Consider the following 18,207-nt stretch of genomic DNA (forward strand, 5'->3'; position numbering starts at 1 on the left):
CACTAAGCAAAACGTCATTAAAAGGACGCATCAAGGTTGTGTCAAAGTACCTTTTCGTTGACGATCTCTCCAGTTTCATTGGCCTGGGATTTGCAAAGTCCTTTGCTTTGTTTGCTCCACTCTACCAGCGGGTCGTGAAGGAAAGTCTTTAGGACACTAGAAAGGGAAAAAAAAAAACAGCTAATTTTTTAATATTAAGCATAGAGAATGGTATTTTTACCAAATAAAAATGTACTTCATATTGTATTTTAAAAACAAATATTGATGATAAAATATTTTTTTACATGTTCAAAAATGCTTTTGAATTTTAAACACATTTGTATGATTTTTAAATCAGTCGACTCATCGCAAAAACAACAGGCGACTAACCAAATAATCGTTTGTAGCATCAGTGTGTACCTCATGAGTGGCTCCCGCTGGTCCCTCATTAGCCTCAACGTGACTTCGCAGGCCTGCCTAAAGAGACCCTCGATGCCCATTGGTCCCATGGCGTGCACTAAATTCTGGGTCAGACGGAACGGAACCACCTCGGGCACGTCGAACGTTTCCCCCTGGTGAATGGATTTCAGTCACTTCAAGTCATTTCACATTTAAATTTAATAGTTTGAAAAGAAAACTTTAAAATTATTTTTTAGAAAGCTACTGTGTGTGCAGTTTTGTTTTGCGCTTCAAAATAAAACAAGATTGATTGGAAAGTTTTAAAACACTGTTTATGAAAAACAAAAAACAAAACAAGGATTGGCAAAAATCGAGATAGAAGGGGTAAGGCTTTTCAAAAATCGGTAATCAGCCATAAATTGTGAACGTTGCACCCATCAGTTGACGGTGATCATTCACTGCCAGCTTCTCCCAGTCAAAATGGATTGGACATCTAGTGCTGTTAATAGCCACTGTGCGAACCTGAATACTTAGTTCCTAAAACTATAGGCCTCTACAGCAGTGTTGTCAGTAACGCGCTACTAAGTAACGGGTTAATGTAATCTGATTACATTCTTTCAGTATTGAGCAATCTAACGCGTTTATTTTTCCAAACCAGTAATCTGATTAGTTTCCTTAGTGTCTGTGCGTTACTAATTTGTTTTTGCTTTATAATATATGTAGTATTAAGACTATTGTAGTCATAAATGGAGAGCATTTCGAATAGAAAATGTTAGAAAGGTTCCCTTTTCTCACTACGGGTTTGTTCCCATGGTAACCACTCACTGTTACTTCCTGTTTTGGTCTCGAGTCTCACGGGCTGTTTTGGGACTGAGAAAGGTGTGACGAACGCGGATGCGAGTGCAGCCACCTATTGAGATGTGCGAGGGAATGTTTGTCCATGTGTGTCCATGAATCAACGTGAGTATTTTCCCTTCATTCTGGTGGGTTCCAGCGATAGGTTGAAGCCGCTACATGCACGGCCATTTAGTAAATTTGCCGTTGCAATGGCGGGCAGTCATCGCTCCAAGATGGCAAGCATTGTTTACATCATATTCGTGTTGCACATTTATGCCGTGAGGTGACGTGTTCGTTTAGCATGTTTGGGATGTGTTTTAAGTCCAGTTGAGTGTAAAGTGCTTAGTAGCCGCCACATTTTTTGGCCAAATTGACCGCGTGTGTGTACATCTAGGTTGTGCGCATGCATTCGCGCCTGCCCCCACCTTTGTGTTTATTGCACAATTCATTTGTGTTTTGTTGATTATTGTGTAGTCAATTCGCATGGTTTCACATTGGCACTGAGATGCCGTTAACCATAACCTCTAAACCCTAACCCAAAGTTCTGAATTTCTGACATTAGGCTTAATCTTTGAGTTAGCGGGGGTTTAATTAGTCTGTGGGGTTGATTTTGAAAAATTTCATGCAGTTTGTCAGTTATTTGTTGGTTTCAGGTCTCCTGAATGGATAAGCTAGCGCGAGTCAATTGTGGTTGAAATCAACTCCATTGACTAATTAAACCCCCGCTAACTCGAGAATTAAGCCTTTTGTGAAAAATTCTGATCTTCTTCCATTACATAGGATGACATTTTTTCTGTTTTCATTCTTATGTTGAGGCAGCAAAGGGAGAAAAATTGGTAAAAAGTTGCCGATAAATTACTTTTAAAGTAAGTTACTTTGATAATAAAGTAATCAGTAAAGTAACTAGATTACGTTTTTGAGGTGTAATCAGTAATTACTTTTTCAAGTAATCTGTGACAACACTGCTCTCAAGTAGTTACAGGAACTATCCTTCGCAAGCAGTATTGTTCGTACATGGGTACTGCCCCTTGTACGAACTGCTGTGACTTTGTAGTCTGCGCCAGTGATGCATTATTTTACTTGCAATACCCACCTCTGGCTAAATAAAACCACGAAAACTAAGCTGAACGGAAAACAACGAAATGGAGACCGTCGACAATACAGTGGCAATTCTTGCATGTTTGAAGGAAATAGTTTCCATGGGCGAGCAAATCCAGCGTCTAACGGAGAGACAACACAACAACAGTATTATTTATAGTTACCACAGGGTAGTTTTTTAAAATATGGTGACTCGTGTTGCAACGATTACTCGATTAACTCGAGTAATTTGATTAGAAAAAAAGATTCAAATTTTGCTAATTTGAGTATTCTTTTAATTAAAGTGGCGTTGTAATGGTTTGTTTTGAAAGTGTTTGCATTTAGTCTTATTAATTCAGGTGTATACACTGTTTTCTAGGGACAACAGTGAATATGATGTAACTCATTTCACATGGCTGAATCCAGCTGGTCACTGTTAAGACCAACATAAGCTTTTGTTTTTGTTTGAGCTAATGTTTTTAATGCATTCCTTATTTAGTTTGTAGGTATATTTTGCTGTTTTTTCTGGGAATATTTGTTTGAACCATTTTTTAAAGGCATTGAACAAAAAGTTAGCATTTTATAGCATTTAAACTAGCGCACTTTTGCCATGTAAGTTAGCCAATTAGTCTTGTGTTGTAATTAGATCCTTATTTATTATTTTATTAATACCGTTTGAGGCTCAGCTCAGGTATTTCTTATGTTCCTTATCCGATTACTCGATTATTGGAACGATTTATCGATAGCTGCAGCCTTAATGGTGACTCCTCGAGACGCACGAGTATGGAAGGGGTATAGCTGCTGATTTCAAGCGAATCACCAAACACCTACGTAATGATTTCCTACGGCCCCACTGAAAGTCGCTACTCAGAGTAGGAACTAAAATGGTTCTCAAAACTCGAGTTATTGGTCCCTAGTTCCTACATGTGCGAACAAGCAAAATGACATCATTGTCCCCCAAAAGGTTCTAGGAACTTCTGATAGTTGATACAGTGCGAAAGCGGCTAATGGCAGCCATTAAGTTGAATGAGTGCCTTATAAAGGGTTAAAATCTTTAGCTATTTGACTAATGGTTAGTATTTTTTTTTTTTTACAGAGTACCACAAAAGACACAAACTTTGTTGAAGAGGCAGTTGAAGTCCACGTGCACACACTCCCCCGTGAAGGAGTCAAAGAGGATGTTCTCGCCGTGGCGGTCCCCCAGGCCGAGGACGTAGCCCACCATGGACATGACGGCGGTGGAGCGGCAGTACGCGGAACGGCTGCTGTACCTACAGGTGCAAGAAAAAAAAAAACAAAAAAAACATTTGAACGTACTGAACAGCTGCCATTGTTCAAAGCACATCCTGAACATTTGCCTCGTACCACGACGTGGGGTCAGGGAACGTTCGCAGGAACCACTCATAGAAGATTGGCGGGTGTCGTGCGCAAAGCACCTCCTTGTGGATGCGAAGCTTCTCCTCCAGTGGGGCAGTCTTGGGTAGCATTAGCTTCCTAAGCTCCTTGCCGGACAGGTAGATGCCTGAAACATGGATGCGGCGTGTTAGCAACGGTGTACCCTGTGCAGGGGGCGTGGCTTACCTCTTTCTTTGTACAGCTTGGTGAGAATGTGCCGGAGCCCCCCTGTGTTGTTGACCCATTCGATGATGCCGCACTCTTCGTTGAGGGGTATGACGGCGTAGGTGCGGATGTGCAGCTCGCGACGGCGCGACTCGGCATCTTTACGCAAACACTGCACACACCAACAGTCGCTTGTAGGCTCATTCCAGAATTGAAGGACACTTGGTTTCAAAATAGGGTTCGGGTTCAAAGTAGGTTTTCAAATTTGGGTCAAATGGGAAGTTTAAAATTTTTGACATTAGGCGTAATCCTCAAGGGAGTCAATGAGCCCGTCCTAGCATGCCAATAAAAAAAAACAACATACGCATGCATGAAAATCGCCAATGACCCATGCGTTCAATAGTGTTGGCTACATTTTCAGGAAGAAGTTATTAAAACTTACAATTGCATGTCAATAACTGCAGTTAGGCATGTGCCGGTGTGATATTTTGACGGTACGATAACCGTGAGCAAAAATACCGCGGTTTCACGGTATTGCAATTATAGCTCCAAAAAATTTTGAGATGCATGGGTTAAATTTTTTTTTTTTTCCCATTTAACAGGATTTTTTTTTTTCCAGACCATAGTTGCAAATTGGAACATGAATATATTGTTAAAATAAATAAATTATCATATATATATATATATATATATATATATATATATATTTTTTTTTTTTAAATAAAATTAAACTCAATATGACTTATAGACTATACTCACAGCCACAGCTGAAGTTGCTCAAGATTAGAGCAAGAACAAAATAATTTCTATAAAAAAGTAAAAACACTTCTGAATAATTTTTTAAATTTTTATTTATACTGCATGACTTTTTTTTTTTGAGGGTGGAAAACCTTAAGTGAAGTTTTGCCATTTTCAGCCACTGTGTCAACCCTAGTCTACATGATGTCATGCCTTTGTGTTAAAAAGAACATAAAGAATTCATAAGTTAGTTAAAAATGTATAAGTTAGTTAAAATGTCAATATTGTTGTGGAAAGGTTTCATCTAAAAAATAAAATTTAAAAAAACATTGGGAGTGAGACCTCCCCTTGATCCAGCGAACGTGGATTTGTGCTTAGGGCAAGATCATCTTGCGCAATTAGCGATCTTTGATGCTTTCACTTTTTCCCCTTCATTCAAGCGAATCAAGCTTGTTTTCTCACTCTGCGGCTGTCACACTCGACAAAGTTGCTCTCCCAGGTAAGCCTAGGCTAACAATCATCTTTGTAAGCTTTTAGTTAGTTTTTATATTGAATTTAAAAGGAAAATGTGTGTCTTGTTTTTGGCGAACTTTTTCCATGGTGCTAATCTGTTGAAGCTACTCACATGGAAAAATCTAATTGTACAACATTTTAAATGTATTCATTTTGTATATTACACTTACCACGATTTGAGAGCTCAATAAATTGAAGAACAGTACGCCTTATGTTTGGAGTAATTTTTTTTGGGTTAGCTGGCTGGCTAGCCGATAGCGTCATTTTCACACACAGCAACAAACGGGAGGGGGTGAGCGCTGCTGCGCCAAGCCGCTTCTGGCTGCATTTTTGACACAAGAAAAATAGCGAATACCGAACTACGGTCTGACGGAAAATTTTAGTGGTTTTGAAACCGCGACGTTTTCACACCACGGTAAACCGTGAAACCAGTAACCGGCACATGCCTAACTGCGGTATGAACAACATTTGTGATCCAGTAGCTCTGTAGGTAACAGGCTGCAGAGCGGAGTGATATCTTTTCCACTGGTGTGTTTATGTCGTAGCCAGCAGCAAGCATCCACAGTTTTTATTGTTCCTTGTTCTTCATAAAGAAATTGTGGAAACTCTCATTTGCCCATTTCTTCTGTCTGTTTCCACAGCCTCTAAATGCAGATTTCACTATGTTGCCGTTCTTCAGTCAAGACTCTGTAGAATGATGCTGCATTCGAGGAAGGTGTGAAATCGGAGTTTTCCATCCTCCGACCAGGACAAATATCATTGGAATGCCACTCAAACTGGAGGGCCCTAGTCACGAAGTCAGGAAACAAAGTACCCCGACTTCACGAGTTGCTTAAATCAGACGGCACTCGACAAAATGCGCTATTGAAAAGCAGACTGTCAATAGTACAACTAAAGAAGGCAGTTTACCGTGTGGTCTATTTATACTACCATAGCCATCATTTTTCCTCTACTATATTTAATCGCTTACGAGAAGCCATGTTTGCTGGAGGTCAACACGTCTTCTAATGGCCAAAATAAAAAACGCTTAGAACGCTTTGAGGTCGCAACTGGTACTATCCTAGTATACCAATCCGACCTCCCACCTTCCTTGAATGCGTACACAAAATGTCCTCCAATTGTGGAATGAACCTTAATTCACAGTCACTTATCCCTCTAAATTGTAGTGAGACCTTATTAATGAGGCAGTTGAACTCCATGAGCCTGCAGTCCTTCCTCAGATCATCTTTGGGCTTGCACATCATGGTGTAGCTCCGCCCGTCAGAGCCCTCCAAACTAATCTTCTTTGGTTTCTGCAAGGAGGTCAAGATCTCCACCTAGGGAAAAAAACGTGTTTGTCAGTTAAACAGATCTTCACATTGAAATGTGAATGATTTAAAACATTGTTTTATTAATATCTGGCCATTTTGAGCAAGTTGAAAGAAGATTTATTAGTAGAGCTTAAAGTGCTTGTGACACGAAAAAGCATGTTTATTTCATAATACACGCGGTATTTTATGCTCCTGAATGATATGGACCGCTTGGATGTGTGTGGAAGCGATCGCTATATTTATTTAGTTTTTTGAATCCCGCGCCAGGAAAATGAGTGACTTCCGGCTTCGGTCTCGCATTGAGGAGGAGGGCGCTGTGACGTGTACGGTAGAAGACGTCCTCTTCACGCTACAGTGTACTGTTGTGTATGAGGACGAAGGATTCAGCTGATTTTGCGGATTAATACTTTTATTTTTTGCATCACGCCAGCCAAACGGCTGCAGAAAAATCATTCTGTATGCGGGAGGGGCGTATGCGCCTTTTTGGAGTTTCAAAAGGTTCCCATTCACCGTGGATATTTACTGTGGGACCATTGGACTTACAAGGAAGTGAGTAAACATCTTGTTTTGTATTATGTCAAATACGAATACAGTGATTACAAAGTAAACACTATAAAATTCCTTTAAATAAAGGACTACTTACGTTTGATCATTGATAGGCATGTAAAAAGCTATCCTCACGCTCATTAGCAGTTAGCTGTTAGCACGTTAGCTACACAACAATTCCAGCCACCCTCCTCCAGGGAACGAACTGTAAATTGCTCTCCGCCGGGCGGTTTGCCGATCCGCAAAGAAACTCGACAACCGGGTCGTCATGTCAAATAATCCAGGCTAGTTATGTGTGATTTTCCACTTCGAAGACTTTGAAACATCCCTCGGTTCGGGTTAGCATGTCGGCTAGCTGTCACTCCTTCTGGTCTGTTTGCATTCTCCGAAGCCGGGGAAGGGAAATGACATATGTCCGATTTAGGTGTCATAAGATATCGTTCGGCAGGTGTGACAGTAAAGGTAAAGTCGACTGTTTTGACCATTATGGAGTAATTTTGCCATGTCGTCTTGAATAAATGGATTTTTATTATTTTATATTCCATTTAGCACAAGTTATTTGTCATGACCATGCCATTTATTTAGCAATTGGGGAAAGTACTTGGGTAAAAAGAATATCCTGTAAAAATATTGAAGTAAAGAGACAGAAACAATGACATTTTGCCGCTCTCTTCGTCGCGTTTTCCTCATTGTGAATAGTTCCCCCTCGACGGGCTGACTGGTCCTTCTCAAGCCATTTATATAGCTATTGGGGAAAATACTTGGATAAAAAGAATATCCTGTAAAAATATTGGGAGTAGAGAGACTGAAACAATGACATTTTGCAGCTCTCTTCGTCTCGTTTTCCTCGTTCTGAACAATTCCCCCTCAATGGGCTGAATAGTAAAACCGATGAGCCTAGTCTACCGCTGACGTCATCCACCTGTTGGGGACACTAAAGCCCTATAATTGTAGGCGTGGCTAACCGGCAGATTAAAAGACTAATTTCTCGTCATCTGCGCTTTGCTAAATTGTTGTATATGGTCGAATCGTCTCAAAATATGATTCTAATTCACATAATAATGCCATTTAAGACTTTTTTTCTGGTGTCGTATGCTCTTTAAGTGCGCGCTGGCTATAAGTGTCTGATTTACAGAGCGGCGCCATGTTCTTTTCTTGTTATTCATGCTGGTTTCAGGCATCACTACAATCTATTGAGCACATTTCCTCGTTTCAGTACTTGGCCAGATTTTTAACCATTTATAGGACACTCATAAAACTCATTGGATGCTGATGACGCAAGACGTCCAATCCATTTTGACTGGGAGGGCTAACAGCGAATCGCTGCACTGAAAAATAAGCATTCACAGACAGTCCTACCAGTTTAAAATACTTGGACGTCAACTGTTGTCAGTGTCATTTAATCACTTAAATAATATGAAATTAAAAGAAAATAGTCTTTTCGAGTGTTCTTGAGAGCCATAACCGGGAATGTAGGGCTGCAGTTTTCGATAATTTTTGGTAGTTGATTGATGAAATAGTTAGATCGAATAATCAAGTAATCGGATAAAGAACATGAAAAATTAAAACACCGAGCCTCAAACGGTATGAAAAATAAAAATGAGGATCTAAGTACAACAAAAGAACAATTGGCTAACTTACATAGCAATAGTTCGCTAGCTTAAATGCTATAAATGCTAACTTTTTTTAACAATGCTCTTAGCAAATGGGTCAAACACATATTCCCACAAAAAAACAGCTAAATATACCTATAAACTAAATTACGAATGCACTAAAAAAACATTAGCTCAAACAAAAACTTAGCTTATGTTGGTCTTAACAGGGAGCAGCTGGATTTAGCCATGTGAAATGAGTTATGTCATATTCACTGTTGCCACTAGAGGGCAGTGTATTCACCCAAATCATTAAAACTAAATGGGAACACTTTCAAAACAAACCATTACAACTAGGGCTGTCAAACGATTAAAAATTTTAATCGAATTACAGCTAAAAATTTAATTAATTATAATTAATCGCAATTCAAACCATCTATAAAATATGCCATATTTTTCTATAAATTATTGTTGGAATGGAAAGAAAAGACACAAGATGGATATATAGATTCAACATACGGTACATAAGTACTGTATCTGTTTATTATAACAATAAATCAACAAGATGGCATTAACATTATTAACATGGATAGAAAGACTTGTAGTTCTTAAAAGATAAATGTTAGTACAAGTTATAGAAATTTTATATTAAAACCCCTCTTAATGTTTTCGTTTTAATAAAATTTGTAAAATTTTCAATAAATTGTCAATGTCAATAATTACACAATGCTCATGGGTGCTGAAGCCCATAATATCAGTCGCATCCAAGCGCCAGCAGAGGACGACAAAACTCCAAAAAACACAAGTAACAAGTGGACAGTGCACTGTGCTGTCATTTTAATCTGTTTGCATGTGCGTTAATTGCGTCAAATATTTTAACGTGATTAATTTTTAAAAATTATTACCGGCCGTTAACGCGATAATTTTGACAGCCCTAATTACAACGCCACTTTCATTAAACAAATACTCAAAGCAGCAAAATTTATTTCGAATCTTTTTGCTAATCGAATTACTTGAGTTAATCGATTAATCGTTGCGGCACTACCAGAGTGCAATTCTGGTTTTATTCATTTTAAATGTATTCATTTAAAAAAACATAAAAAAGAATCCCGTAATAATTGAGAACAATATTTTAAAAAAAAAATTTTTTTTTTTAAAAAACCTGCTCATTTTTTACCAGGGTATCTAGCCCTGACCCAACTAACATTTGCCATTATTGGCACAACAACAGTTAGTTGAAAATCCTCCTGACAAAATTTTCCATCCCTACTTTCGATATCCTACCTGATCTTCAAAGCTGGACAGGTAGGCCCAGTGTCCCGGGAAGGCATCGTGAGTGTCAGTGTTAGCCCCGCCAGTACAGGGCAGCGTGGGGATGAGTACGGACTGCAGCGGGATGAGAATCTGACTGAAGGTGGGCTCCTCTACCAGACGCTTTAGCTGTTTAAAGTGGACGCTCATGCTCAGCGTGCTGCTATTGCTGTCCACCTTAAAAGAATAAATAATAAGAAAAAAAAATCTCTGATACCTGTAGTCTTACATGAAAGCAGATCATCTTTGAAGTTAATCAAATTGTGATACAGTGATCCCTCGCTACTTCACGCTTCAAACTTCACGCCCTCAGTCCATTGCGGATTTTTTTCAAAAAAAAAAAATAAATAAATAAATAAATAAATTAAAAAATTAATTAAAAAAAAAATACAGATGAGCTGTCCCGAGCCGATCACGTCGTCTCACTTTGCCTCCCTCCTTTCCTCTCACTGCTCTTTGTTCATCAGGTCCTGCACTGGAGTTGCTTATTAAAGTTAACGATGATTGACAGACGTTTAATGTTTGATCTTGCCACAGATGCCTGGAAGCTGAAGCTTCAAAATGCCGCATGCCTCAATCATGGTTTAACTTGTTAAACAGTTGCTGTGGCAACTCTAAGTGAGCAGCTTGAGCGTATTTGAGTGGATTCACTCAATGAAGCATTTAACAAAGACAAGCATTTTTAGAATATTTTTGTCTAAAAATAATTTGGTGAGACAGTAGCATGTTTAAAACTTATAGTTATTATATTTAAAAATGCTTAATGCTAATTATACTTTGGGGAAAAAGGTGAAAAAACATGTCTTATATACATCTCTTTCCAATGCTAAATCTGAATAAATACATTGAACATAAATTTATAAAAATAAAAAAAATAAGAAAAAAATTAAATTGGGGGGGTGCCACTTCGTGATTTTTCACTTATCGTGGTGGGTTCTGGTCCCCATTAGCCACGAAAAATGAGGGATCGCTGTATTAAAAAAAAATCTGCATTTGCTGAGGAAAACAATTACACAGTGCCTTAAATAACATTCATCATCCATCTTTTCTCCGCACCTACTATAATTTTCGGACTATAAGGTGCACCTAACTTCTAGCCCCCACCCACCAAATTTGACACTATGGCAGGAAAACGGCATTTGTTCATAGATGAGATGCACCGGACTATAAGCCGCAGCCGTCTTCACTGTATTATGGAATATTTACACCAAAATATATTAACCGGTAACCCTTTATTTGACAGCGGCGTCATAAAACTGTAATAAGACCTTCATAATTATTGACATGACACTGTCATTAGAATTAATGAATGGTTATGACAAATGTCATTTTGTGTCATCCGGCAAATTATCTCACTTTTGAATGGATGTCAAAGATCCGAGCTGGACATAAATAGAGTTAGTGACAATATTTTCCGAAAGACACTTAATGACATCTGTCATAAGCATTGATTAATGCCCATGACAGTGTCATGTCCTAATTAAGAAGGTCTTATGACAGTCTTATGACGCCACTGTCAAATAAAGTGTTACCTATCAACCCAAATAAATCAATAAATATGCTGCACTGGACTATAAACCGCAGGATTCAAAATGGAGAGAAAGTAGCATCCTATAGTCCGAAAAGTACGGTAATTTTTGGTTTTAGTACACATTTACAGCAAAAATAGAAACTTATACAATCATAAATAATGTAATATCTAAAAAGATTAGGGCCCTATTATTAGGGCCCTATTTGCAAAAATATAAAAAAAGATTAGTCAACAGTCAAAACAATTGTTTGTGGCGGCCCTATTTTTCAATTGAAAGACCTCTAATCTGTTCTAATCTTACCGGTTTGTTACAGAGCTCCACCAGTTTGTCTGTGAGTCTGTTGGCGTCACTGACAAACTTGTCCAACGACGGTTTGAGGCTGATAGCTTTCTTCAGGATCTGACTGCAGCGGTTCATGCGGGTAGGATAGGACGACTGAAGGGTAAACGACCATCATCTCGTTATCATCAGAATACAGTTGGCATTGACGAACCAACCCACACGTACCTTGGACACGGCCGTCATGAGCCACATGGCCTGCTGCGGGTACGCCAAGAAGACTTTGGCCACGATGGTCGTGAGGACGGCAAAGACGTCATTGTTGGAGTGGCATACGCGGGAGATGAGCTGCGAGAAGGCGGTGAGGAACTGGTAAGGAGCCAGTTTGGCACACTGCTCGCCCACCACCGTGTTGATCTTGGAAAGCTCTTGACGCATCATCCTGTCGGCCCGTCCGGCTGCGGAAAAAATGTAGTTCTTATTAGAGCTGTCCCGACTAGTTGACATAGTCGACGTCATGGATGACGTAAATCCGTCGACGAGCACAACATCCCGTCGACGGTTAATGAAGGGTTAAAAAAATATATGCGTGGAAAGTTAGAATGTCGGATGCTCTGTTTGCAAGCGGGGAAAGCGGCACAAAGCCAAAAAAAGCGCACCAGAGTGTCCAAAACATTGCCTTATTTCAAAGAAACAAAGGAGAGTACACTCTTCTGTCCTTTCTCTTCAATGCCAAGCTTGGCTGCACGTCGGCCTTGAATAAACACCTCAAGCGCCTTCACGCAGTTTGTAATTTTTTTCTTTCATTTTTTGTACACCAGAGGGTGCTGTCGCCTTACTAAATAATAATGTTTCATTGACAATGGGCCTATAAGTGCTATTAGTATTGTTCTTAATGCTAATTGAAAGGTTTATTTCATGTTATGGTTTATTTTATGGTATAGAAAATTATATAATGTTAAAAGGTCATAAATATATACAGTATATACAGTGATTGCACTCAAGGGAGAGATTGTCAATGATAAGGTAATAAATTAAGGTAAAGGCAATTCATATAGGCAATTCATTGATATATAAATAAGGGTTAAAAGGAAAAAGGTGAAAAGTTTTTGTTAATTTCTAATTGTGTTGCTTTATTTGTGTGCACCGTAGCTCTTACAGTGTGTTTACATCAAGGATGGAATAAAAGTTGTAAACCATCAGTTTAAGAGACCATCTTTTCAATCGGGATGCTACACTAGTTAATTCTATCAGCATTTGAACTCATTGTTTATTTGTGATTTATTATTGTTATTTACATGTTTATTTGTACTTTAATAAATAATTTGAGTGTTCCAATATGTTTTTTGTGAATTTATAAGCGTCAACAAAAATTTCATTGCTAAATTGGTAAAAAAAAAAAAAAAAAAAAAAAAATGTAATTATTAGATTAGTCGACTAATCGTAAAAATAGTCGGATGACTAATCGGGAGAAAATTAGTCGTTTGGGACAGCCCTAGTTCTTATTACCAATGATTACATTTCAGTGCTATTAATGGCAATAGAATTAGTCCATTTCAAAAATTAATTGGCCGTCTATTGCCGTTAATGGTAGAGATCAGTTGAGAAGTACATTGGTAAAATTCTGCCATGCATGAAACTGTCCCGTTAATATCAAGTATGATGATATCATCTTGAAAAAAATCTGAGTTAAAGCCCAAGACAAGGTTTCAAGACAAGAAGAATCTTGTTTCTTTTCATTTGATATTTTAAAAAAAAGAAAAAAAAAAAACTTTTTTTTTATAATGTGTAATAGTGGAGAAAACAATGATAAAAAAAAACAGTATTTCCAGGAAGTAGGCAAAATTGCCGTTGTCAGAAATTTTACATGCAAATACTATTTTAGCCAATCAAATCCTGGTATGTTGGTGCCCACAGGTACTGTAAATATAATTAGACTATGTTCTTAGCGAGCATAAGTATTTGATAATGTTTTTTTTTCTTTTTATTCTTTTCCTCTTCTGTCTGCTTCCTTTCTTTCTGTCCCCCCTAAACCCTTCCTGTCTACTGCTTTCTCCTAATATATAAAATAAAATGAATACCCACAACTGGAGTGCATTAAACTCCCATGTGGCACATTAAAACTGTTCAGACCATAAGGACACTTAGGTTTCCATTCTCAGTGTTTAACAGGACAGGCTAAAAAACAACAAAGATAAATACGGGTATTTCAGATTGCGCCGAATACATGTCACGCCATGGCTACCCGTGCGTGTCTATTGGAGAAACATGCTTTAATAGAGCCAGGAATAGCATTAAATCATGCCTGAGTCGAATGTTGCATGTGAAATTTGCTGTTAGTACCTCTATATTTCCCACTAGTGTAAAGACAGCCGATCCGGTAAGGCACTCCTTTGTCTGAAAGTCACGAGCCGGGTAGATTCCAGGTCACATTACCCGGTAACGTTCTGGTATACGTATTGTGATTTTGAAAGCATCTTTTTCCCTTAACATTGTGCAGTTATTTGTGGGGCCAATAGTCTGACAAAACCAGTACATATTGGCTACAAACCTTTCTCGCATTCACACACTTTGGCTCCAAAGTCAAGCCAGAGGGAGAGCATTCGGGGCATTGCTTGGTAGATGTACTGGTTCCCAAACTGCAACGCTCTGTTTGGAATTAGAAAAGATATCTGACAAGCATTGAACAAAATAATCTTATCAACCAACAACTGAAGATTTATATCACGCAAGTCCAACTCGTGGCGCGAGGGCCGATTCTAGCAAACCACGTTATTTTGTATGGCCGGCGAAAGTAAATCATGAGACTTGAATTCATGTTTCTCTAATTTAATCAGTTTTTTTTCATTGTCAAATGTAAAAAAAAATAATTAGTTACCGTTTTTCTCTTTTGTTTTCTAAATAATTAAAAAAAACTTTTTAAAACAATAACATGTGAATGAACATTTACTGTTTTTGTTTTAAGTTTGAAAACAAAAGATTTTAAAAATTATTTAACAAAAAAGATTTCCTGTTTTTACACTTTTTGGTTTTTTAGTTAGATAAATGTAAATACATTTTTAAAAAATTAAGCAGAAGTATAACTATGAAAACATTTGTAAAGTGGTACCTCTACTTACGAATGTCTCTACATACAGAATTTTTTTTTTTTTACATTATGCACAACTCAGATTTTATGTTTACTGTTAGAGGTGTGCAAAATTTCCGATTCTTAGATTATTCGCGATCCGGCCGTGGAAGATTAGAGAACGATTCACAAACATCCAAATTCCGATTATTGAAATATGCCAAGTAAAGCGGAAGTACAACACACTCAGCGCGCCGCGCGGTCTTCGGGGCGCAACGAGGAAGAACGCAGCGAGAGTAGCTAAACATCATGCTTCTCATTACCCGGCCCCTCGGGTAATGCCAATGCTCAACTCACGGCACTAGCTCAACTCATGCCACGAGATAAAAAAACACAACAACATACCTGACTGCTGCCGAAAAGCTGCTACAAAGTACGTCATCCACATAATGTAATGGTAGATATAATTTATATAAGACTAGATGCACCATTGATTCGGTAGCGTGAGCAGCACATCTACAAAAAAGCTAGATGAGGCCGTTACTAAACGGCCGCCATCTTAAAGCAGTACACTTCCCTGCAAGGCTGTTGTAGCGAACCTTCCAAGCAAACCTAATTAACTTTTTATCTAAAATACTCCTAAATCGGTAAAATATTGACTTGAATCTATATTTAAAATAGTTTTAAAACTTTCACATGTCGAAAGTAGACAAAAGGGAAATTATGGAATAACGGGAGGAAATTTAACAACTTTAACAGTTGATTCACAACATTAAATTAATTGAATGTAGTTTAAAGCTGCTGTTACAGAATGGGGACTGGAGTTTTTTTATTTACTGTTATTTTTGTATATTTGTTTACTGCTATATGTTAACTTGATACTGAAATAGTAGTTTGGTTTAGCCTGAGAGGATTTTTGAACAATTTTGGAACTAATGTACAAAACATTTAATTAAAAAAAAACAAAAACAAAAAAAGGAGGGGGGGTGCATCAATAATCGTTTTATAATCGAATCGGAGCCTCTGAATCATAATCGTAATCGAATCGTTAGGTGCCCAAAGATTCCCAGCTCTATTACTGTGCAATAATCTAATTGCAAGATGTACTGTATTTGTTACATGTTTGGATGCAGTTTTATGCATCCAAACTGAATTTGGGGGGGTATTTTTTTTTTCCTTTTGGAAAAAAAAAAAAAAAAATGTAAAAAACCTCTCTAAAATGTTAAAAATATTTACTATTCAAAAGCTCAAATTCAGTTTCGAGGACAGTTTTAGTGGGTCTTACGCTCCAAAGTAGAGGACAATGTATCTGATGAGGTTCCCTTGCTTCTCCAGCTTGTTCTCGGTAACCATGGGCATGACTTTGTCGTAATACTTGGCCAAGTAGAAGTTGCCGTCTTCCCACTCAGGCAGAAGAGTGGTCACATCCTAAATAAAAAAACATCAAAAGCATCAATAAAAAGGACGGAAAAGCGATGTAATGTGAGTGGTTGTTTACAACACTAGTGCATAGATGATGTTCACTCTTGTGCAACTGCATTTTTCCCAGGTTATACATCACATTAACTCTGGCTGCCAGTGATGGTGATAGACGAACCAGAGTTGATCTGTTTTTACATTGACCAGACAGTAATTTGGCATATTACCACTTAAAATGCAGGTGTCCAACTCAAGGCCTTGGGGCCTAAATCTGGCCCGACCTCATCCTTTTGCTTGACCCACAAAAGTACGCATTAACGTCATGTTTCTTTTAGGGTTGTCAAAATTATCGCGTTAACGGGCGGTAATTAATTTTTTAAATTAATCACGTTAAAATATTTGACGCAATTAACGCACAAGCCCCGCTCAAACAGACTAAAATGACAGTACAGTGGAATGTCCGCTTGTTACTTGTTTTTTTGGTGTTTGGCACCCTCTGCTGATGTTTGGGTCCAACTGATTTTATGGGTTAGTACCGTGAGTGAGCATGGTGTAATTATTGACATCAACAATGGCGAACTACTAGTTTATTTTTTGATTGATATTTTACAAATTTTAATAAAACAAATATAAGTGGTAATATAAAATTTCTATAACTTGTGCTAACATTTATCTTTTAAGAACTACAAGTCTTTCTATCCATGGGATCGCTTTAAGAGAATGTTAATAATGTTAATGCCATCTTGTTGATTTATTGTTATAATAAATACAGTACTTATGTACCGTATGTTGAATGTATATATCCGTCTTGTGTCGTATCTTTCCATTCCAACAATAATTTACAGAAAAATATGGCATATTTTATAGATGGTTTGACTTGCGATTAATTACGATTAATTTTTAAGCTGTATTTAACTCGATTAAAAATTGTAATCGTTTGACAGCCCTAGTTTCTTTGAATAATCTGAGAATATTTACTGTAATTTGAAATAGAGGAATACATGAATTTATCAAATAAAAATATTTTTTCACTTTAGTTAAAAATAAATTCACATGAAAATCTTTACTGTTTTTCTCTTTTTCTTTAAAAAAAAACAACATATTTTCAAAACTTAGACTACAGAACAAATTAATAAAAATACAAAGCCTTTCTTTAAACTAAACAAACATTTCCTTTTTCTCCTTTTTGTTTGATGTTTTAATTAAAAAAAACTAAAAGAAATTAAAAATACATATGAAAGTATTTTCTATTATTCATTCATCTTCTGAACACCTTATTCTCACGTGGGTCTCGTGGGTGCTCGACCCTATCCCAGCTACCAACGGGCAGAATGCAGGGTACACCCTGAATTGGTAGCCCAGCCAGTCACAGGGCACATAGAGAAAGACAACCATACACGCACACACTCACACTTACAGACAATTTAAAGTGTTCAATCAGCCTATACAGAATATTTTTGGGATGTGCGAGGAAGCCAGAGAACCCGGAGAAACCCACATAAGCACAGGGAGAACAAGCAAACTCCATACAGGGTTGCCGGCGCTGGGTGTATTTTCTATTAAAAAGCCCAAAAATTAGGGTGAGTTGGTAAAAAAAATGTCTCTAAAGCCCCTTTCACACACATATCCCGGTAAAATTCTGTGTAAAGTGACGCAGGATTTACCCATGTCATTGCCTTCACACATGGAATGACGCGGGTTGGACACTTTCACAAACTTGTCTCTGTGCGGGGAGGGCTGCTGGCGCGATTGTTTATCTCGGACATTACGTCATTTTTGGTCGGCATCGGCTGTCACATTCTCTTGGTCAGATTGTGTTTTGTTACAGAGTCGGTTGTGGGAGCGTTCCCAACGTCGTACCTGTAGCCAATTCAATCATCAAGACTGTATTTAAGCCTAGGCGATCCAAGAGAAGGGTGCCGAGATATTAACTTGCAATTGCCACCCTTATTTTGAAATCCCCTACGTTGCGCTGGTATTTGAGTGTATTTGTTTTTTTTGTCTTATCAGCTCCCTGCCTACCGTTTAGGTTAGTATTTACATATTCC

The 18,207-nt window shown here is 38.0% G+C and overlaps 1 protein-coding gene across 1 annotated transcript in view; it reads right to left on the reverse strand.

The window, feature by feature from the left end:
• atr (ATR serine/threonine kinase) overlaps positions 1-18,207 on the reverse strand; it is a 71,780-nt gene that overhangs the window by 2,811 nt on the left and 50,762 nt on the right. The window contains exons 37-47 of the mRNA XM_057859317.1: positions 16,026-16,168; positions 14,225-14,322; positions 11,902-12,131; positions 11,695-11,829; positions 9,836-10,039; positions 6,276-6,419; positions 3,874-4,024; positions 3,658-3,814; positions 3,410-3,563; positions 400-551; positions 51-156 (exon numbers count right to left, since the gene is read on the reverse strand). Coding sequence (XP_057715300.1) covers positions 51-156; positions 400-551; positions 3,410-3,563; positions 3,658-3,814; positions 3,874-4,024; positions 6,276-6,419; positions 9,836-10,039; positions 11,695-11,829; positions 11,902-12,131; positions 14,225-14,322; positions 16,026-16,168 — 1,674 coding nt within the window. The remainder of the gene's footprint in view (positions 1-50; positions 157-399; positions 552-3,409; positions 3,564-3,657; positions 3,815-3,873; positions 4,025-6,275; positions 6,420-9,835; positions 10,040-11,694; positions 11,830-11,901; positions 12,132-14,224; positions 14,323-16,025; positions 16,169-18,207) is intronic.

The sequence above is a fragment of the Corythoichthys intestinalis genome, chromosome 15 (assembly GCF_030265065.1).
Source record: "Corythoichthys intestinalis isolate RoL2023-P3 chromosome 15, ASM3026506v1, whole genome shotgun sequence".
NCBI lineage: Eukaryota > Metazoa > Chordata > Actinopteri > Syngnathiformes > Syngnathidae > Corythoichthys > Corythoichthys intestinalis.